At 39.3% G+C, this 23,380-nt stretch overlaps 1 protein-coding gene across 1 annotated transcript; it reads right to left on the bottom strand.

Annotated features, from left to right (window-relative positions):
* Positions 1-2,434: 2,434 nt before the first annotated feature.
* Positions 2,435-22,273, bottom strand: ell2 (elongation factor for RNA polymerase II 2). The gene is made up of 12 exons (XM_057845224.1): positions 22,039-22,273; positions 19,723-19,770; positions 14,711-14,835; positions 14,464-14,627; positions 10,782-11,041; positions 10,486-10,610; positions 10,055-10,127; positions 9,318-9,978; positions 6,109-6,184; positions 5,625-5,796; positions 5,487-5,531; positions 2,435-4,109 (listed from the first exon to the last, which is right to left on the bottom strand). Exons 1-12 carry the CDS (start codon positions 22,210-22,212, stop codon positions 3,996-3,998), a joined length of 2,037 nt encoding a protein of 678 aa, XP_057701207.1. The 5' UTR covers positions 22,213-22,273; the 3' UTR covers positions 2,435-3,995.
* Between the last annotated feature and the right edge of the window lie 1,107 nt (positions 22,274-23,380).

The raw sequence follows: 23,380 nt of genomic DNA, 5'->3' as shown, positions 1-23,380 counted from the left end.
AGCTGCCTGGTGAGAAAGAAAAGCTTCAGGAGGGAGAGTGAGAGGCTTTACGTGAAAGGATGGGACATCTCTATAAACACCTGCATTCATTTTTCTAATTGAAAAAAAAAATCTGCAATGGCCTTGAGGGTGGGATGTTTGAACTGCAAAGTTGCGAGGGATCACTGTATTTCCAATTCATTTAAACCGTGAGGACTAGCTGTGAACTCATATTCAATCCATTATGACGTTTGTTCATTCGCCCTTCCCTGACAAAATGGATTACACATCTAGTGCTGTCAATGGCAGCCAATGAGTTCAATGACTGTCCCATAAAGGGTTAAAACCCTAATAACTAGGGTTGGGTATTGCAACTTGAAGCCTATTGCGATATGATCAAATACTGCAAAAGCATATTGCAATATGCATTTCAGTATGTTGGGCAGTGCTTGTCAAACCTTTTTTTTTTTTACGTTCACAGATCAATGAAAGTAAAATTAAACATTTTTTTCTGTTTAACTGCTACTTCATTTTTTTTTTTAGAATAGCCAATACCATATAGCCAGGCAAAAGTATTTGACGATGATGTACAAGCCAGTTAAAAATCGTGATACTGGCATCCCTAATTCAATGTGTCTAGTATCCATTATCGATGGTTGCAAGTTGCTTGAAAAGATGATCACCAGTGTGTGACCTTCATCTGTAAAGTCACATGGTAAAATGGTATCTGAGAAAAATTGATAAATAAAATAGCTTTCACAAGAAGATATTCACACAATATATTGGAAACCAATCGTCGTATTGCGATATGCGTATTGCCATTTTGTCACAATATGCAGATAAAGCAATATTGCCCCACTCTACTAATAACTAAGGGTGTGACAAAATATCGAAATTGTGATATATTGTGATACTTTGTATCCCAAAAGGGTATCGATATGCTCCTGCCAAGAATCGAGATAGCGCTTTAAAAAGGTGTCAATGTCCAAAAGAAAAATGAACGAACAAGTTGCTACCAAAATGTTCCACCATAATAGGTTCTCGGTTAGCTCTTAGGCTGCATTGACGGCGCACAACACCCAGTCCATTTAGACTGGGAACATTCGTTCATTCGAAACCAACGCATTCACAGTAATTCTGTCCGATATTCAGGGCATTCACAGGTCACTCGCTGTTCATTTTAGGGCATTTACAGGTCATTTTCTGTTGAGTTTGAGTCACTGCCTATTCATTTGGGTGATTCCCAGGTCACTTCCTGTTCTGTAACTCAAAATAAACAGGAAGAGACCCATAAAATACCGCAAAATCAACAGGAAGTAACAGAAAATTAACAGGAAAATGACCTTAATTGGCCCAAAATTACCTCATTGCCTGGCATTGGCTGCCACTACCGGCCATAGACGTTCAATCCGTTTGAAGTGGGAGGGATGGCAGCGAATGGATGAATGTTCATACCTTGTATCACTAAAGGTTATCGATATGCTCCTGCCAAAAATCAAGATATCGTTTTAAAAAGGTGTCAATGTCTAAAAAAAAAAATAATAAAAAGCAACCAACAAGTTGCTACCAAAATCTTCCACCATTATAGTGTCTCAGTTAACTCTAAGGCTGCATTGACAGTGCACGACGCCAAATCCATTTAGGCTGGGAACATTCGTTCATTCGAAACCAGAGCATTCACCGTCATTCTGTCCAATTTTCCGGGCATTTACAGGTCATTTCCTGCTGAGTCGCTACCTATTCATTTGGGTGATTCCCAGGTTACTTCCTGTTCTGTAACTCAAAATACACAGGAAGTGACCTGTAAAATATCCAAAAATCAACAGGAAGTAACTGAAAATCAAAAGGTAAATGATCTTAAATAGCCCAAAATTACCTCATTGCCTGGCATTGGCTGCCACTACCGTCCATTGACGTTCAATCCGTTTGAAGTGGGAGGGATGGCAGCGAATGAACGAACGTTCATTCGCTGCCCCCCTCCCTGTTCAAATGGGTTGGACGTCTAAAAGTGATAAACTCATTCCAGTTCACAGCAGAAGCTTGTTTTTCTGTTTATTAGTTGTTTGTAGAATGATTTCCTGACCAATGTAATCGATAATCCTTGTACCGCCATATCGTCAGTTCATCATTATCGTGAGCTTTGTATCGCAAATCGTATCGTATCGTGAGGTACCAAGAGGTTCCCACTCCTACTAATAAGACTAAACATTTCATACACACGGTTCAATTTCAAATAGTACATAATGAAAGACGATTCCTTTAAGTAAAACCAAGTGGATTTTATTGAAATTTCTTGAACATTCTTACATGGACAGGATCAGATTTCATTCAAAATTCACTTGTTTTTTCCTTTTCTTAATCCATGGCCAATACTGAAGGGCCTTTCATAATGTATCATTGTATTTCACTTAGATTTTTTTTTTTAACGATGCCTCCTTAAACCAGGTCATGAGAATATAGTCTTTTTTTTTTTTTTCAATTAAGCAAAACTCTTTGGTGGTTGGGTGAGATGTATAACACTTACAGAATGTATAAGCCTTTATCTTCTGCATAGTTTCAGGTGGCACACAAGGCCCATGACCCATGCAAGTCCCTCATCCGCAGTGAGGTCCAAAGGTACATTTGTGGCAAAATAACCTCTCCAGCAATCCAATTCCCAATCAGAAATCTTACTCCATGTAAGTGAACCAAAAAACGTATTTAATTATTCTAACACAGGTTTTGTAAACGTTTCCCTTGTTAACATAGACTCAAAAATATATTTTCATTTGAAATAGAATGCATTCATTGAACATTGTACTGAACTCAAAATGATCAAACACATTTGACCTGAATATAACATGTTTATCCTCCGGTGGATGAACTTGGCGAGGAACCACATCAACGCAGAAAGAAGAGGCACATCATTGGTAACTCAGAGTGCTCTGGCTGGTCAAACACAATAGCAGCTTTTTTTTCCTTCTCATTTTAAGTTTTCAAGTTTCTTTTTTTCCCTCCATTTTTCATTTTTTCCCCTCCTAATATCACACAATCATTCAAACACTCGTACCGTTTGTAACACACCTTCCAGGCTTCATATCCCTTCTATTTCTGCTTCTGACACACATACACACACATCTACATACACACACAGCCTGTTGCCAGGCAGATGTAGTTTCTTTGTATTGACTATGAACCAAAAGGGTGAACCTTCACCAACATCTTGGTAAACACCTTAAGGCACCATTGACATGAACACTGTTGGTGCAGGGGGAACACTGCCCCCTAGGAGGTCTATACCTTAAGTTGTCTCCCAACACCCTACATGGCCATTAGAACAGTTTACAATCCATGGACACATCGGCTCACTAAATTCTCACATTCTCGCTGTTAGTTCTCAAGCTCGGCCCATTTCACATGACCTTCAGCAGCAAGAGAAGACAGTAGAGAGACAGGAGACATTTTTTGCCAAAAGAGCTATCTGGATCTTATGTGCAAAATGGCTTACAATGTCAAAACAAATAAGGCCCATAAATTGTTTTGGGTATTTTTTTTTTTTTGCATTGTTTACCAAAAGATAATCATCTGTGGACTCTTTTGCACTACAAGTCCCAAAAATAAATAGATCTTATTTTTCTTAAATACAAATTAATAGCTCATCTCAAGCTCAAAATACTTAATTCCTGCAAGATAAATTCCTTCAAAATAAGAGATGAAAAGTCCCACCAAACCCATTTGCTCTATATGAAGCACCCTGAAAAGCTAGAAAAGGAAAAAAAAAAAAAAAAAAATTGAGAGGGTAGCCAAAACCCAGGGGTTTGGTAAGTCAAGGCAGGGATTCAGAAGTTAAGGCCTTAAGACAGCCTGTGGAATCAAAACTTGGAAAAAGGAAGGAATGAAAAAGGGAAAGTGGGATAAGGACAAATTAAGAAAGGAGGAATTAGGCAGCAAGTGTGCGGCTGTTAATAAATAAGGGCCGGTCGGACCCGACACGCCGTTTGCAATACTGATCACTTGACGTGGTGAGAGCTCTCTCATCACCAGGTTTGGGCTCGGCGCTGGTCAAAATCTGCTATGAGCCGCTTGATGTGCGCCAGCTTGTTGTGCAGGTACTCACAGCGCTGTTTGTCCCTGTGGTAGTTGGGGCTGTGCTGGAATCACAATTGGCAAATGTTAGACCAAAACCAGTATCCAACCACGTTCAAAAATAACACACGCATGACTTGACAAAGTGGAAGCATGTAGAGCTCATGGATTAAAGTGGAAAAAATCTTTTAACTGAAACTTTTTTCTTTTTTTTTTAACATTCCCGAGATTGGGTGGGGCGCAGTCTAGCTAAATCCTAGCTAGACCGCAAGCTAAACTGTAATCTTTCCCCCCTCTCTCACTTGGCTGCGCGACTTCTTCGTGGTGCACACACGCTCTTCTTCATGTGCGCAAATACGTTCTTCGTGCGCACATGTGCTCTTACCCGCGTGTGGAAGTACTACTTTAGAGCTGAAACGATTACTCGAATAACTCGAGTTTAAAAATTGATCGAGGAATTTTATTCGCCTCGAGGAATAGTTTTAATTTTGCCAGCTCTAAGCATCACGTTTTGCCCGGACTACTTTTAATGTGGCACAACGCGCTGATGTCACGTACGTACCGGAAGAAAATAGCGGCGCCGGATATATTTGATTTCAACCATGCATGGATATACAGATAACGACGAAGAAGCCAACGGACACCAAGAGAAATGCACCAAGAAAAGGGTGCAGAAAATGTCAAAAGTGTGGGAGCATTTCAAGCTGGAGACCAAGGCGAACACAGTTTCATGTATTCGCTGTAAGACAGCGCATTACACTAACCCCGCCCGGCCCCGGCTACCTGTGGCCCCGGCGACGCTTCAGCACCCCTCGCTGGACCCTGCAATCAATGACTACCCCTGAAACCCGGGCCGGGCGCTACCACGCGACCTGCCTGCCTAGCCCCCGCTCCACCAAAGGTGCTTACTCCGAGAGCAGAGGATCGATACCCGGGACAAAATAAGATTAAATTAAAGTAGCGCTAATAAATAAGATTAACGTTACTGTACCTTGCTAACATAATGTTAGCCCTGCGGAAGGCTAGGTTTCTATTAATTATGACTAGTGTCGATGCGTGGCTTTTTAATCTGTAAAAACACAGCGTTGTAGAGTGATGAGGGTGTAAAATAAAAATATAATAAAGCTAACTGTTAAGTTTAGCGCAATAGCAAGTAGCACTGGTGCCGAATGTGTTTCAAATCTAGCCGGTATCATGCATTTATTTTGAACACTGCAAAAACTCAAAAGCCTATCAGGACTTACAATTTAGACTTACAGTAACTAGAACTTAAATAGCTTGTGGAAATGGAAATTCAATTGAAACACGTGGGAAAAACACCTTTTAAGTAAAGTAGTAAAACAACTATTAAGTGATGTGTGTTATCAAGCGTACCATGAGAGCTTGAATAAAACTGTTTCTAAATAATGATTTGAAGCGATATCACACATGCAGCAGCATACCTGTTTCATCTTTTTGTACTCTTTCACGACTTGTTCTTGCACCTTCTAGAAAATAAAATGAGAACTCACGTGAGCAAATGAACCTGTTCTGTGCCTCTGCTCACATCGATCAGTAGCAGTTCAGAAAAAAAAAAAGACCTGATACTCTTTGGTGCCTGGTGCCAGTCTGCGGCACTTGGAATCCAGTTGTGTGAAGCGACGCGTGATGTTCTCCACGCGAGCATGAAGCAGACGGTACTCATCGTACTCAGCATTAAAGTCGTCCTTGTAAATCTGTCTCTGGTCCATGGATACCAGTGCCTTGTACTTCCTGGAAACAATAGGATGTGCTGTTGTTTTTTTCCCAACATTTAACCTGGTAAAGGGAGGTATTACAATTCCACAGAAGATAATGTTTATGTAAATGTGACACGGCTAACAGAAGATTTGTGCAGACAGCTGTAGTCAGTGGTTCCCTGATGGTAAAAGAAGGAGCAGGAGTGAAACCTCCCCCACACTCAGTGTTATTTCTTCGCACTTTGTCGTAACTTTTTAGTACTCGGTGCACTGCTATTAGTTGCTGTACTGGAAGGTGCTTTCGTTTGAACTGATCGTTTTGAAAGCGTTTTTCTAGGGAACTTACGTTTCATAGTCAGGAGCCTCGATAGTGGATGAGAATACAGTAGATTGGCTGGGATTCTTCTCTTTTTCTTGGTAGTCTGAGAAGAAAATGCATAATTTTCATTACTTGAATATGCATGACTTGATGCCTGATTGCTTGATATTCAAGTCTTAAGAAATGTGAACCTACATTTTTTGTCACCATAAATATGACACTTGATTGGGGCTGAATGATTGGTTTTACACCAAAATAGATATCACAATTGCCAAGGCCACATGTGCACTTGACTGGCCCATGAGCGCCCAGTCTCTGATGCAGTTAGGCAATAACCCATTCATATTATGTTTATAAATATTATTTTGTGAGATTTGCAGTGCAGCTTGATTTGAAGACAACCGTGAATGGGATTGCACTATTGGCCAGAAATATCACAATATTTTTTTCCCTCTAAAACTGCTCAAACCTCGAAGTGATGATACAGCCAAATCTAATGAAGAACTGCTAAATAAACAAAACAAAACAGTTTAAAGCAGACATGTCCAAAGTACGGCCCGGGGGCCAAATGTGGCCTGTGGTCAAATTTCATCCGGCCCCCAGCATCTGTCATAAAATCAATAACATCTGGCCCGCACACAGACTTAATAAATTGGTCAGCAGTACTGCTACCAGCATGTCAAGTAGCTTACACACCAAATGCTGCTCCTCATTTACCCACTAAAAGGCAGCAGCACTCTAAGCAATATTACCCCGTGTGGCCCTTTACTCCCAATTTTCTAAAATGGCGACAATCAACAACAAAAAGTTGACAGCGGCGGCCAACGCTTCAAGGATAGGTGGAAATTGGACTATTTCTTCACTAAAATATGCAACAACTGTGTCTGCCTTATTTGCAAAGAGACAGTCACTGTTTTTAAAGAGTTCAATGCAAGGCGATATTAACAAACACGACACGCTGACATGTACGACAAGATTACAGGGAATATACGTAGTGAGAAATTGAAGCAACTTGAAGGTAGTTTAACTTCACAGCAGCAGTATTTTGCAAGACCCCGAGAGTCAAAAGAGAACGCCACAAAGGCTAGTTGCGAGATTGTTGAAATGATTAATAAAAATAAATAAATAAATAAAGCAAATGTGACACACAGAATGGCTTGCTAAAATTTGCTTAAATATATAATTCTACGTAAAGGACGTCAGCCAAGGTCGGCCCCCCCCCACATTTTTACCACATCAAATCTGGCCCCCTTTGCAAAAAGTTTGGACACCCCTGGTTTAAAGCAATTGGAGCGTTACTGCACTTACCAACAAAGTATTTTTTTCCCCATGCAATTAGTCTTGGCTGTTAGTCTTGGGTGTTGGCTAACCTTAGAATGCCTTTATAGTCATGCACTTGTGCCGGTGTCCTTTTGCAAACTGGTACAGTCACACAGAGATCTATAGCTCAGTCCTACCTGGGTTGAACGCAAGCTGTTCTCTTTATATGAGGACCTCTGTGTTCATCTTTCATTAAATTGACTACAGAAGTTTGTACTTTTGAGGCTCTAAGAAGTGTCGTTTTACTGTGTGAATCCCATTTATACATAACAGGGTTAAGAGATCAAATTAAATCATCCTCTCTCTAAAGGCTTTACCAAAATCAATTATCTTTCAAAAGAAGGTTGTATCATCCATCTCTCCATTTTCTATGACGCTAATCCTTGTTAGGGTCTTGTGCTGGAGCCTAGCCCAGATGAAAATTCACAAAGCCAAGATAGAAAAACAGTAAGAGGCAAAATATGTTAACCAGTTGGCCACTGAACCGCAAGTTGTACAGTACGAAAGTCAAAGTAACGTGTGTGATTTGTCAAATGATTTACCTATCAACGATGGAAGGGATTTCAGAGTAAAGTTCCATTTAAAATCAGACTTCAGTATGGAGTTTCGATCTCTACATATTTTGGGGGGGCTGTTATTTTAACGCCATAGGCCTGTTGGTTAAAAAACCTAATTTAGTTAATCTCAGCCTTAGATACTGGCACAAAGATAGTCTAATACTATTATCATATATTCTCTGAGATCATAAAATCTGAATTTTGGATTAAATGTTCCAGTTAAACCTCTTTTACATCAGTGAAATGATTAACTTAATGTAAGGCAGATGAAGCTACACAGGAGAAAGCAAATAGATGAACATCTGAGCTTTCAAATGAAATTAAATATGCAGGGCTCCAGACAGTGTGTGTGTGTGTGTGTGTGTGTGTGTGTGTGTGTGTGTGTGTGTGTGTGTGTGTGTGTGTGTGTGTGCACACTGTATATTCTATGTTCTGTTGCCGGTGTAGGTGCACTATCCTATTCCCCTCACTATCCACACGCGGGGGCCTGCGCTTGACAGTGACGTTCCTTTTTCTCGCTATATGTTTATACAACTTTAACATTTGTTAATAATACGCTCTGCGTGGAGTATCATCCATCGCTTTTCCTTTTTAAATGGGCACTTTTAAGCGAACGCAAGAAGTAACAACGGGAACATTTTTAAACAGGCATTTCACGGGACAGCATTTCCTCGGCCAATTATATAGCTTATATAGCGAGAGCGAGTGGATAGTGAGGGGAAGAGGATAGTGAACCTACACCGGCTTGTCAGAGTCAGTTTTGTCAGCACCGTTTCTTTCGTAAACACTTTTGAATGCATCACACTAGAGGGAGAGCGTGGTCATGCTCTGCTCTTACAAGCAGCCGAAGAGTTGCGATTGAAATAAATCTTGAGAAAACGAAAAAGTCTAACATCGTAGCTTGTGATGTTACAATCGTTGCACACTCACCACTTGTAAAATACCAAATAGAAACATGGTGTGGCGCCACATATATTTCCTGGAGGCGCATATCACAACTGAAGACTACCAGGGGGACATGTGCGTAAATGTGGCCGAGGCAAGTGGAGCCTCTCGGGCAGCCGTTTCGTGAGTCACGCTCTCCTGGAAGTGGTCCTGAGTATTTTCCCTTGGCAAACCAGCTCGTTACATTACTGCGAACTAGTCAATTTAACCGCGAGGGAGTTTGTCAGCAAAAAAAATAAAATAAAAATGCAATCTTACTGGTCACGCATGTGCAAGTAGATGAAAAAAAATACACGCACTAGCTCCAATTTTAGTCACAAAATGCCCCACACTTGGGAGCAGTCTGGAGCCCTGATATGTGATGGACATACAGACAAATTAATCAGACATTAAAAATAACCATTAGAACAGCACCTTGATTCTTGATGGTAACTTCGCTTTCGTCTTCGATATTCTGCTGCCTCTTAGATTTCTGACACTCCTTGACCTGCTCAACGAGGCTTGGAGAATTGTTGCTGCCCTTTTCTTTCCGTTTCCCTTTGTCTCGTTGGTGATCCTTGTCTTTGTGCTTTTTGGCTTTCTTCTTAAACTTCTTGTTATTAGTGGTGGATAACGGAGGGCTGCTGATCACAGTGGAGGTAACAGTGAGCGAGGCACAGGGTGGAGGGCTCGGTGAAGTTGCCGGTGTGGCCACCAAAACTGGAGGCTGGTAATCCTGCTGCAAGATTCTATCCGATGACAAGGAATTTGGAGAAGTGTCCCTGCAGGCAGAACTCTGGTCCATAGGCAGGTCTTGGGTGCCGCAGCCCTCCGGGGTGCTGGGTGAGTTAGAGCTGGAGACTGGGCTTGGCTGCTGGTGAGAGGGTGCTGGAGGGTGAGAGGGAATTGGGAGATGGCTGGGAGGGCCCAAGACGGCATTGGAGGGCAGAGAAGAGGATTTAGCACCAGGGCTCCTGTCATCCTCGCGGCGCTCTGAGGATGATAAGGACGTGGCTGGCCCACGATTGCTGAGATGGGAGATGCGGGCTTTCTTTGGTGCTAAAGGGTCTATAAATTCGAAATCTGGCTGTCGCTTCTGCCAAGGGGAAACATATATTAGAAGAATGTTGAACGTGTGCATATGCGTGTATGTGTGCTTATGCAAAAGTTACCTGAGGGGATGAAAGCAAACTGTCTTTGGGAGAGCTGTTTGAAGAAAGTGCCTCAGTAGGAAGACCTAGTTTGCTGGTGAAGGAGAAAAATATGACACAACAGAAATGTGTTTACATTATCACAACATTCTACATTTGGTCTTGTTACTCTCAGTGCAAAAAGTATTTCAGAGCGAAACGAAAAACACCCTTTTATCCAAATTCTCGGCCTAAGATTTCAGACATGGATTTTCAGGTGCATCACAAATAAAAAGTATAGATCCATTCAAAATGACAGTTCACGTTTCAAGCCAATAGCTTTGGTCTGGTTTGAAATCATAGGCATTATGTTCTGTAAAGGTGAAATTGCATTATTTGACATACATGTACAGTAGTAGCCTACTTTACAGCCACAGCTAGTGTATGGTAATGATTAAACACAAAGAACTTACCGAGTCAGAACACGCTCCACCTGTGTCTTCTCTTCCTCAGAGTAGCCGGGCCAGTCTTTCTGGACGTCACGGAAAACAAAGTCTCTCAATGAATATGTATTGTCTTTAGGGTTAAGAGTTGCCACCTGTTTTGAAAAGAAAAACAGTTTCAAGTTTAGATATGACTGTAAATTGTGCAAAATATTAAGAAACTGCACATATCCTGTGGTGGACACATCTGTGCATGCAAATAGCGCTCACCAAAAAACTCAGGCAAAACCCAACGTTTCTTTAAAACATCTGAAACTTTACTACACCTGTTGCAGAGTGGTTCCCAGGGAGTTACGATCCTTTTGGTTGATTCCATCTCTCTGCAAACGGGCAAGCATTTCCAGCTTCTTGTAGGACTTTAGTGCCAACAGGTGAACGATACGGTCCCGAAATGGCCGCTGGGATACAGGGTTGTTGGAAAGGCACTTGCGGATAGTATTGGCTGGGTTGATTGGTGTTGATCGCTTGCGCTCTGGGACGACTTCGGGTGTAGACAGCGCTGGTTTACGAGAATGTATTTGCTTTCCTGGAAACAGAGTTTTAACTGTTAACCACATTGAGGTCATTATCCAGCTAAGACTTGGCTATGTACATTTCTGCTCTCCAGTGGCTATCAACATGCTTCAATCGCTGTAGCTATAAAAAAATGCAGTCAACATTCACAGCTTCTTAAATAAACCAGCAATTGTCCTAACTTCCATTACTAGTGTTGTACTGATACTAGTATCGGTATTATCAATGATATGATACTAAAACGTTATTGATATCGGGGCCGATTAAGAAATAAGGCAATGATGCTGCGCAACCCTTCCCAAGATGATGATAGATGATAATGATAACCATGTGGTGTCCACTCATCCTTTGCTGTAAATTTCAATCAATTTATCACAAGTAGACATCCAATCCATTAAATGAATTGGTGGTGTTGACATCGAATTGACTGATCTTAATTTGCAATGCTGGTACGATGATGGCAGATACAATTAGGATCTTAGATGTGAATAAAGAGCTTTATCCTTATTATTTGTACGTGGAGAGGAAAGCAAGTCGGCGTTTGAGGTGTGTATTGAAGCGGATCTAAATAGGACTCAAGAATTAAACCATTCTTTCTGTATGACTGTACAGGATATTACTCAATGGAACCCACCGCTGCCCGTTTAGTTTCACACCTAACTTGTTAGTGAACGTGAACGACAAATTTGATCTACTGCAGAACGGACACTTAAAAAAATATATAATAATAATCTCTGCTTCAAGCATCAGAATATTTTCAGTCTTCACATGCACTTATTACAATAAACTAATGCTGCAACGAATAATCGATTAACTCAAGTAATTCGATTAGGAAAACAGCGTCGAATCACATTTTGCTGCTTCGAATATTCGTTTAATTAGAGTGGCGTTTAATGGTTTGTTTTGAAAGTGTTTGCATTTAGGTTTATTGATTTGGGTGGATACACTGCCCTCTAGTGGCAACAGTGAATATGACATTCATTTAACATGGCTATATCCAGCTGCTCCCTGTTAAGACCAACATAAGCTAATGTTTTTTTATGCATTCGTAATTTAGTTTAGAGGTATATTTAGCTGTTTTTTGTGTGAACGAGATTTGTTAAGAGTATTGTTAAAAAAAAGCACTAGCATTTTGTAGCATTAAAGCTAACAGACTTTTGCTGTGCACGTTAGCCAATTGTTCTTTTGTTGTACTTAGTCATTTATTTAATTTTTAATACAGTTTGAGGCTAAGCTCAGGTATATTTATTTTTAAATGAAAGTGCAATTCTTCATACATGAAATTTTATTTTGTGTTTCCAATTAATGCACTTTTAAAAGTGCAATCTAAGCAAGCCATTGTTTACATCTAGGGCTGCAGCTATCGAATATTTTAGTAATCAACTTAAAATTCTATCGATTAATCGAGTAATCGGATAAAACATTTTTTTCTTAGGAAAAGAACAATTATAAATATACATGAGAAAACAAGACATTTCCTCTAATATTGAACCATTTTCAGTCAATCAATGTCTTTATTTTCGATGTACATTGTTGAAATCAGCCAACAATTGCATCTCAGATGTGACTAGAATAAAATTAAAAAAAAAAGACATTCACTGCTTTCACTCAAAAAACTTCTAGTTCTTATAAAAATAAATGTATATTTCTTACCTAAAAATGTCATGACGCTTGATAACACACGTCACTTAAATGTTAGGTGTTTTTCCCACTTGGTTCAATTAAATTTCCACTTGTGTCAAGCTATTTTTAGGTTCTAGTTAAGTTTTAAGTTAGTCTAAACTGTAAGTCCTGATAGGATTTTTACTTTTTTTCTGTTTTCAATATAAATATGATATCTGCTGTATTGGATCACATTAGGGACCAGTGCTACTTGGGGTTTTATCCAGCAATGACTTCTAAGCTAAAATTGACAGCATTATTAAGTTTTTATTTTACACCCTCATCACTCTACAGCGCTGTTTTCACAGATTAAATAATACTGCTTTAAAATGGAGCTGTTTACTAACGCCGCCGACTCAGTCATTTCGCATCTTGTTATATAAAAATGATATCTATGAGACGCATCAGCCGCTATCTGCTACCACCGTAGCATCAGCCGCTACCTGCTACCACCGTCATGCGGGCGTAATTTTTAGCAGCTGTTGGCTACAGTCAGGTATTTATTGCTTCGTCCTCTACGCACATGACGTCAGCGCGTTGTCTCACATTTAAAGTAGTCGGGCAAAACGTGATCCTTAGAGCTGGAAAAATTAAACGATTCCTCAAGGTGAATAAAATTACTCGGGTTAGTTTTTAAAATCGAGTTACTCGAGTATTCAGCTCTAGTGCATCTCCTAAAATTTATTCTGCAACGCATTAAATGTTCCTAATCAGATTACTCGATTATTCAAACTAACTAGTTGATAGATTAAGTGACTACTAAAAAAATTATTAGGTGCAGCCCTACAATAAACTCACCACTTGTGATTTAGTCTTTGTTGATTATTAATGTCATTAGTCGCTGACATAACAATACGAAACATAAGAGTTCAGGAAATATAGGCGTCAATCTGAGTGTTCGAGCACACTGACGTCATATTCTTTAAATAATGTGATAACCAGCTCGATAACATAGCATTGTTCATAGTTGTAGCGCCCAAGATTGTAATGCCAGAAATGTGACGAGAAAAACTGATGGCATTTTTATACCTGCACTGCCAGCCAAACTCTGTTTACCATATTGTGTTTACATTCTGCCTGCAAGAGTGGTCACTGTGCATTGAAGGTTCACCACTGTTCTTAGTTTTCTCAAATTGTGCATAATGGCTGGATGTTTTAATAATATTTTTTAACATATAAATTGAGTGATTAATTGATTATGATTTGCCTAAACTCTGTCTAGTTGTTCATATAGGAGTTCCAAAATAAGGGTTGGTGGCAGAACAAATAAAATGTTTATGTTAAAAATTTCTCTGAAGCTACAAAAGGAAACATCCACTAATCCTACTAAAAAAACTAACCAATTTGTTTTGTTACCCTATCTTGAGTGACTTCATTCTTAATCAGTAATATGCCAAGTATCTAAAATGAGGTAAACAGAAAAATTGTTTGAACATTATTGTAAAGTGAAGAAGACTTCACTGCTTGTAAAGGATGCATGTTTCAAAATGTTTTTATTAGGGACATGTTAGTAAAACACAAATTCTTCATCTATACCTTTTGCCTTTATCAGTCTGACTGTTAATCTGGAAAAACGCCATGATAGTAAAATGGCTTAGTCAGTAGCCTTACGGGCTTCGAATGGAGTCAGTCCTATTCAGGCCCTGACAAGAGACAGTTTAAACTGAGTGGAGAGCAGATGATCGGCTGCAGAACAATTCTGACGTCAAACTATAGGGGCTACCAGAGCCAGAAGGTTTTTAAGCAGTGTGATGAAATTTTAAAAGGCCTTGCCTCTGTACTGGCCCCCAGGTTTGATGACTTTGGTCCCACGTTCACGTGTGTCCTCCACAGCCTGGGTCATGCGCTCTCGAGTCACCTTGTAGGAGTCATTTGTAGCGCATATTGTGACCTTGTTATGTACCGTTGCCAACGATGCCAGGTGAGAGACCCCTGAGCTGGAGATATGAGGCAAGTGAGATAAAGGTGTACAACATCTGACAAAGTGCAGTAAGACATGAAGAGGTAATTCAAACGGTACCTAGAAATATATTGACGGATGCAATCAAAGCTTCCCTGAGGGTTGTCTTTGCCAACATTAGACAGGTAGAAATCAAAATTGTGGGATGCATCGGAGGAAGAACCTGACCTGGGTATTTTAATGGACTGAAATAATTAACACAAGGGGGGAAAAGCAAACTATTAGAAATTCCAACACACCAAAAGTTATGTTTCACCGGATATAGAAAATTTTCATTAATCCACTAAATCAAGAATTTGGGGATGCTCTGACACCAGGCCCGCTGTATTGCTCAATATTGAAGCACAGTTCCCCTGGCCTGCATTCACATTGTTGTTGCAATCATCCTTGGCGAAGCACAATTACATCTGTCACCACTTTGTGATACACCCTAGCACTAGGCTGTTAATAACTGAGAGGAGGATGGATTAGTCAACACATCACTGTTTCATAACTCCAAATAAACAAAATGTTCACTTCAACTACAGCTACAAATAGAGCTGGGAATCTTTGGGCACCTAACGATTCGATTACGATTCAGAGGCTCCGATTCGATTATAAAACGGTTTTGTTGCACCCCCCCTCCTTTAAAAAAAAAAAAAAAATTATTATTATTTTTTTTTTAAATGTTTTGTACATTAGTTCCAAAATTGTTCAAAAATACTCTCAGGCTAAACCAAACTACTATTTCAGTATCAAGTTAACATATAGCAGTAAACAAATATACAAAAATAACAGTAAATAAAAAAACTCCAGTCCCCATTCTGTATCAGCAGCTTTAAACTACATTCAATTAATTTAATGTTGTGAATCAACCGTTAAACTTGTTAAAATTGCTCCCGTTATTCCATAATTTCCCTTTTGTCTACTTTCGACATGTGAAAGTTGTAAAACTATTTTAAAGATAGATTCAAGTCAATATTTTACCGACTTAGGAGTATTTTAGATAAAAAGTTAATTAGGTTTGCTTGGAAGGTTCGCTACAACAGCCTTGCAGGGAAGTGTACTGCTTTAAGATGGCGGCCGTTTACTAGCGCCCGCATCTAGCTTTTTGTAGGAGTGCTGCTAACGCTACCGAATCTATATTGCATCTAGTCCTATATAAATTATATTTACCGTAACATTATGTGGATGTACTTTGTAGCAGCTTTTCGGCAGCAGTCAGGTATGTTGTTGTGTTTTTTTTATCTTGTGGCATGAGTTGAGCTAGAGCCGTGAGTTGAGCATTGGCATTACCCGAGGGGCCGGGTAATGAGAAGCATGATGTTTAGCTACTCTCGCTCCGTTCCTCATTGACCGTGCGGCGCGCTGAGTGTGTTGTACTTCCGCTTTACTTGGCATATTTCAATAATCGGAATTTGGATGTTTGTGAATCGTTCTCGAATCTTCCACAGCCGAATCGCGAATAATCTAAGAATCGGAAATTTTGCACACCTCTAGCTACAACTGTGTGGGAGGTAGCCAAGACTACCATGTTTTTAGCAATGTGTCAGGAACTCCCAGAAAAAAAAAAACAGGTTGAGTTCATCCAGCATGAGAGGTGCTTCAATGCAGACTTTTTAAATTGTAGACAGCTCTCTATATTCACTTTAATCGGTAGTGGCAAATGTCCATTCTTATATTTTACAGTTAAAAATTATGATTTTGGATTAAGGCTTCTACATATCTACAGTATAAAACTTACATGGAATGTTGGTTGTCTAATCCATTTGTTTGTAATCCATTTCAGCAGCAACCGTAGCACAGTAACCGAATAAATGGTTAATTTCATATTACTGAAGTCAATAGAATATTACTTGACATTTGTTTAGTATGCTTATAAACATACTGTACAACGCTGTGGGAAAGGTTTTTGCACTGTTCTCAAAATAAGCTTATTTTTGCATAGTTTCCCCACTCTGTTTCTTAGCAATCTAGCCTGATGTGAAGAGGTAATTCATTGACCCTCTAGTTGAATCAGGAACTCTGACAAATCGCTTTTTTGGGAAAGCAGAGGCTATTTTCACTGCCCGCACCCAATTATGATTACCTCAATACCTATTCAACTAATGGAACACTTGAATTTACATCAATCTGGAAAGAATATGAACGTAAACCTGTCACGATATGCTATAGGTCAATTAATCGCACTGTAGATAAAAGCGGTAATTTTGTGCATGCATTTGCGTGTGCTGCGTGCACTCAGCATACATGCGTGTTGATTGCATGTAAGACTCCATTTACTTTCACAGAGGTTAATTGGTCATCAATACACCATGAAATTAATAATAATAATATTCAGACTTACAAAATAAGGAAACACATCTATATTAATATAAAATGTTAGCATTGCTACATTGAGGCTAATGGCAAAAATGCAATGTGCTAACCACTTTAGCCTGCAATAAAACATTGGCAGTCTTCTCCAAAACACAAATTCGCGGTTAAAAGGTGACACTTCACACATGAAATCTCGCTGGTTTACAGCATTTGCAAACGATACGGTGGGGGGAAACAATTGGATTACTGAGACCACATGCATGACTAAAATGGAAGTCACATCCTAAATGTGAGATGCAACCAGTAATACTACTACTCTATAAAGTACTTAATGCAAATAGAAACAGCACAGCAATATACATTTTTTTAAACAAAAGCAAAGCTATCTAAACCTGCAATTGGCTGCCAACCAGTTCAAGGAGTACCTCCTGCCCATAGTTAGCTGGGATAGGCTCCAGGCCATTGGCAAGATGGCAGATGAACATTATAGATTCTAGAAGGTGTGTATAATGTTATCTCACGTACAGTGGGGAGAACAAGTATTTGATACACTGCCAATGGGTTTTCCCATTGGCAGTGTATCAAATACTTGTCAATGGGTTTTCCCACTGGCAGTGTATCAAATACTTGTTCTCCCCACTGTATATAAGACATCACTTTAGAAAAAGAAAGCTATGTAATCAGTAATGTGATAGCCTTGAGCCGCTTTGCCAGGTCAGGATATAGAAACCTTACTATGATTGTTTGAATAATGAATTCTGCTCTTTAACAGAAAATCCTCGTGGACAATGTCCTTCAGTTCGTAACCTCAAGATGATTCACACTTGGGCTCTGCAGCAGGACAATTCAATACAGACAAACCCCTTCTGAATAGCTTTGAAAAAGAAAAAAAAATAAACAAAGGAAGGAGAAAAAAACTGAAGTGTTGCCGAATTAAATTAATTCTGCATATATGAGTAGGTCAAAAATATATCCAAAGACATTGCCAGTAATATTACTCTGTCACACTGTATGTCCATTGTTTTTAGCAGCTAAGGGTGACCCTATTAGGTTTAAGGGGTGTTTTTTTTTTTTTTTTTTTTTGGTTTAAACAAAGGGCCATGTAAATTTGAGTAGTTTTGCTTCATTTCATCAAAAGTTATCATTTCATCATCTGTTGTTTTCTTGGTTACATTTGTTTGATGAACTTAAACATTAACACATTCACTGCTAGGGGTGTGACAAAATATCAAAATGGTGCTATATCATGATACTTTGCATCCCAAAAGGTTATCGATATGTTCATGCCAAGAATCAAGATATCGTTTTAAAAAGGTGTCAATGTTTAAAAAAAAAAAAAAAAAGGAACCAACAAGTTGCTACCAAAATCTTCCACTGTAATAGTGCCTCAGTTAACTCCATAGCTGCCACTGATGGCGCTTGACGCCCAATCCATTAAGACTTGGAAAGACGAACGAACATTCGTTCATTCACAAAGAGAGCATTCACAGTCATTCTTTCCGATTTTAAGGGGCATTTACAGGTCACTTTCTGTTAATATTGAGTCACTGCCTATTCAGTCACTTGCTGTTCTGTAACCCAAAATCAACAGGAAGTAACCTTGAAATGCCCCAAAATCAACAGGAAATGACTGAAAATCAACAGGTATTTACCTGAAATGCCGCAAAATAGAGCTTGTTGCCTGCCATTGGCTGCCACTGGCCCGTTTGAAGAGGGAGGGGCTCATTCGATGCCACCCTCCCAGTTCAAATGGATTGGACGTCTACTACTCATAAACTTACAGCAGAAAGATGAAGATAGCTTATTTTTCTGTTTATCAGTTGTTTTGTAGAATATCCTAGAATGATTTCCTGACCAACGTAACGATAATCGTTTTATCGCTATATCATGAGATTATCATGATCGTGAGCTTTGTATCGCAAATCTTATCGTATCGTGAGGTAACAAGAGGTGCCCACCCCTATTCGCTGCCACTGACAGTGATCAACATCAAATCCATTTGAAGTGGGATGGCCGGCATAGAGTTATCATTCTTTACTGCTATTGACAGCAATAGGCGTCTAACCCAATTTGACTCAGGGCGCTGATCGAATGATTGCTGCGAACTCTCTCAACAGTGAATGGTAGCCAATGAGTCAAGGTAGAGAAACCATGCAAACTAGATTGCAAAAAAAGAGGCAAATATGTTTTCACAGCAATGTAGGACAAATACTTTGCACTTGTACCATACCATTGTGTCTGATTTTAATTACAAAAATATTAACTGTTATAATTTGCTTAATAGGGCACAGAGCATTTTTTGCTTTTGAAAAGAAAATGTGACTGCTTTGCTGTTAACTTATAATAAAAAAAAAAAAAAAAACATTTATAGGAGCTCATTTCGAAAGATTAATATCAAGACCTGAAAGCTGTTAGGTGGGTTAATTGCCAAAGGGCATTACTGGATAGCAGTATAATCTTAGTTGTACAATTAATTGTTTTTGTGCTGTAGAAAATTCATGTTTTATGAAAATTTGAAACTCAAGAGACTATTGAAGATACGCAGTGATACCTTCCCAATCGACACCATAACTGTCATAACAAGTTGCATCTTGCATACTTACAACCAATTTTACTTACTGACTACTAATAGCAGAGATTAGTGCTAAAACAGAAGCAGTTAAGCAGCTGATTAACCTGCCTAGGTGTGAGAGTGAATGAAGAAGTGTTGTTTGTGGTTCCACAAGAACTGCAAAATATATAGAATTTCTTCTAAATAAAAAATACATTCTTACCCCTTGGAGCCCCTTGAATTGTATTGTTGGCTGCAAATGAGATACATTCTGCAAAATAAAAGCAAAAATACAGTTTAACAAAGTGCAATATCACACAAATGTAAAATACACTCATGAGAGACTTTCTTGTCAGGTTAGTCAGAGACTATTGCCACAAACCCAAATTTAGGAAAACCTGCATTACAATTGACTGACACATGAGTACTTAAAACATCTTGACACAGTAGCAGAGCCTTAGGGGCCTGTCACACCAGGAAGACCATGCAGACAGGCAATACAACAACAAAAACTTGTTTCTAGATAATCGACATTTGATAAAAGAAACGACAAAAAGAGACATTATGCTACTTTGTTACTGACCGATACAAATTGTCAAAGCAAGGCTCTGAACTTATTTGACAGTAGCTATTTCAGAAACGTTTGTTATTTTATGTAGGTTTTCATGTGTAATTGGACTGGAGTCGATTGCCACAAATATGCAGAGGCTTCACTGCATTATACAGTAGGCTAGGGCAGAGATGCATTGGACTCCCGGCATCCTCGCCAAAGGAGCAAAGACTTCCGAAATGGTTACGTCAGCCATTTTAAGTGGAATATGCATTTTATTATACAACAGCATCCCTAAATGACTTGCAATCTCCGACATTGAGATAAGCAAAGATAAATGTAAACTTTAAATGGGACAAAACCATCCATACCAAGGTTGCAAAATTACAGTCCGCCCTAACCCACTGATTGTCTCCACAATAGAAAAATGAAGCAGTCCTGATCACATTTCAGAACAGATAATCAATTCACTTCATAAGCACAAAGATAGCCAACTCACATAGCAAGATGACTAGTTCAGCTTTCAGCTACACCACACATTGCCCAGGGGGTTAGGAAAAAAAAAAAAGCAGGCAGGTTTGGCTGCTCAGTCAGCAAGAGATGGCAAGCCGCTCCAAAACAGCGTGCACACCATTACCACATCCAATTAGGTGCACAAAAGAATTCCTTCAACTTAGCAATTAACCTGTTGGCCATTTCATCACATCGCAATGAATAGAATGTCACATTGTTTCAACAACAAAGCTTGACCACAGGGTTAAATTCTAGCTTGTGTATAGGTGTGACATACATTATTGCCATAAAGACCTCTGAACATCATGCTCAGCTTGGTTCTATTGGCCCTGACAGGGGCCTGAAGCCCTGTAAATGTTATGTAACAGTATTGTTGTTGCCAAAGTTTAGGTCAGGTAGACTTAGGGCATCTACAACTTAAACTCTTCAACTTAGATCACCTGTCATATATTGGTGTGGTAACACTATGTGTGTCTAGTTTAAGATTAGCAAGTTAAATATATCTGCACAGTTATGCACTGTCCGAATAGCACACTAAGTTTTACTCAAATAGCTTACCAAGTTAAGTCTTCTGCCAAGAACCAGAATTACATGAAGTACCCATGCCAAACACTATGTTAACATGCAAAGAAATTTGTCAACTAAATAGTCAAAAAGACTAATGTAAATTTACATGTGACACACAGCTAACAGCCTTCCTTTCTCCTGACATGCAAAAGAATTTGACTGACTCAGCAAACACAGCAAAAAATTAAGCCTATTTCCACGTAAAGTCAGAAAGGCACTTGTTGATACATGTTCAAAATCTTGCCTAAAAGGTAGCAGAACTGCCTTTAGCCATTCCAAAATTATAGTGGGTACTCTGGAAATTAGCAATGTGGCTTTCTGGCCCATTATAGTTTTCATATTGGAGACTATAATTCTTGACAAAACTTTTAGTTTACATGGCAAACTGACTTTCCAGTGTCACGGTTAAAATGGCATTTACTTTTGCCTTGCATAATCATTTTATTATTACCTCTATACACTAAACAGTAAAACTAATTGCCACAGATAAGGAGTTCTATTTTCGAGCTGCAATTGTTAACGTTGACCGTTAAGTAAGTATACCAGAAGCAAAAAAAAATTTCAGAAAATGGTAGATGGAAAAAACTACTACAATTGTCTGCCTACACAGCACTAAAGCTTCTCACAAACATATTGCTAACGAAAGCTTTTCGGAGTGTCATAGTTTACATCAGCTATTTTCGGTGAAAGAACGTTTGTCAGTTCATAAAACTCAATCGGCACAAACGTATGAAGCCCATTTCATCGTTCTCTATTGATGTATTTAACGGCAATAAACCAAAATGGTCGAAATTCGACCGTTTATATCACAGCCAAAAATTCAGCTACCGTAATAGCTGTACAGTGCGTGGCAGTAGGCTTCAACTCCCCGGTGATTATTTTCACTCGAAGCAAAAACATCTTACTCACCGTGCATTTTTGGTAAGTCTCAATCGCTCTCAGTGCTGTCTCGGTCAATTTGACGTGCAGAACGGTAACTTTGTCTGCGCCGTGTTGTCCACAATTTAATCCGTACCTCCCATCCTCGGAGAGCGCCGCCATGTTTAGCAGCCCTCCACCATCGTCCCTCTGAAGCAGCAGCATTTAGCGCACCGGCTCCCCTCTCAGCCCTTAGCGGCCCGGGGAGGGACTACAGCTACTCCTCACAGGCCTGCTCCCTCTCCATTGGTTACTTTTTTATGCTTTTACAGCTACACTGACCTTGCCACTTTGGCTACATTACTACTTTAGCCTTTCCCGATTCTTTGGCGTTCGGTGTTTTAACATGTGTGCAGTGCGTGAACTGTACAATTCTTTCGTCACTGTGGTAGGTAACATGTTTGAAGTAGTTCAATATCCAGTACCAGTAGCTGGTTCACACTCATTCCCATATATGAATTTTGGTAAACCTGCTTCGGCTTTGTAGTGTTGTGCTGATTTAGATTGGGATGACCAAATGTCCTCTTTTGCCCGGACATGTCCACTTTTTAATATCCTGTCTGTGGCGTCCGGTGTTTTTTTGTTTTTTTACCGGTTTTCATTATTTTTCACCGGCTCAATTAGCGTGTGTTGAAATTGACGCTTTGCACAAAATACAGTGGTACCTCTACATACGAAGTTAATTTGTTCCAGGACCTTCTTTGTAAATCGAAATGGTCGTATGTCGAGCAGGATTTTCCCATAAAAATACATTATTATTACATTAATTCGTTCCACAGCCGAAAAACCTACACTAAATCCTTAACTCATTCACTCCCAGCCATTTTCACCGGAGCAAGACCCTTCGGTCGCGGCCGTTCTCCTGGATTTTGACTGATTTTGCAAGGGCCACAGAAAATTCTGTTCTATTGCTATATAAACATGGAACCTACCAAAAGAAAGATTAGACTCTCTTCTTTTAGCAGAAAAAAAGTTAGTTAATATCTTTTTTCATTCTTTAGAAATCAGCATTACAAAATAGCTTAGTTTAAGCAATTTTCCAATTTCTGATGAAAAAACTGAGAAATTGAGCTTTTTGTGAAAGCATACATTTCAAACATAACTTTGACTTATACACAGCTATTTTTTGCTTTAGTTACATCCCAAACATCTGAATTAGGGGTGTGGCAATATATCAGAATGGTGATATATCGCGATAATTTGTATCCCAAAAGGTTATCAATATGCTCCAGCCAAGAACCGAGATATCGTTTTAAAAAGGTGTCACTGTTAAAAAAAAAAAGGGAACCAACACGTTACTACCAAAATCTTCCACCATAATAGTGTCTCAGTT

Source organism: Corythoichthys intestinalis, chromosome 9, assembly GCF_030265065.1.
Source record: "Corythoichthys intestinalis isolate RoL2023-P3 chromosome 9, ASM3026506v1, whole genome shotgun sequence".
NCBI classification, from domain to species: Eukaryota; Metazoa; Chordata; class Actinopteri; order Syngnathiformes; family Syngnathidae; genus Corythoichthys; species Corythoichthys intestinalis.
This window is presented reverse-complemented; position numbering and strand designations above follow the sequence as displayed.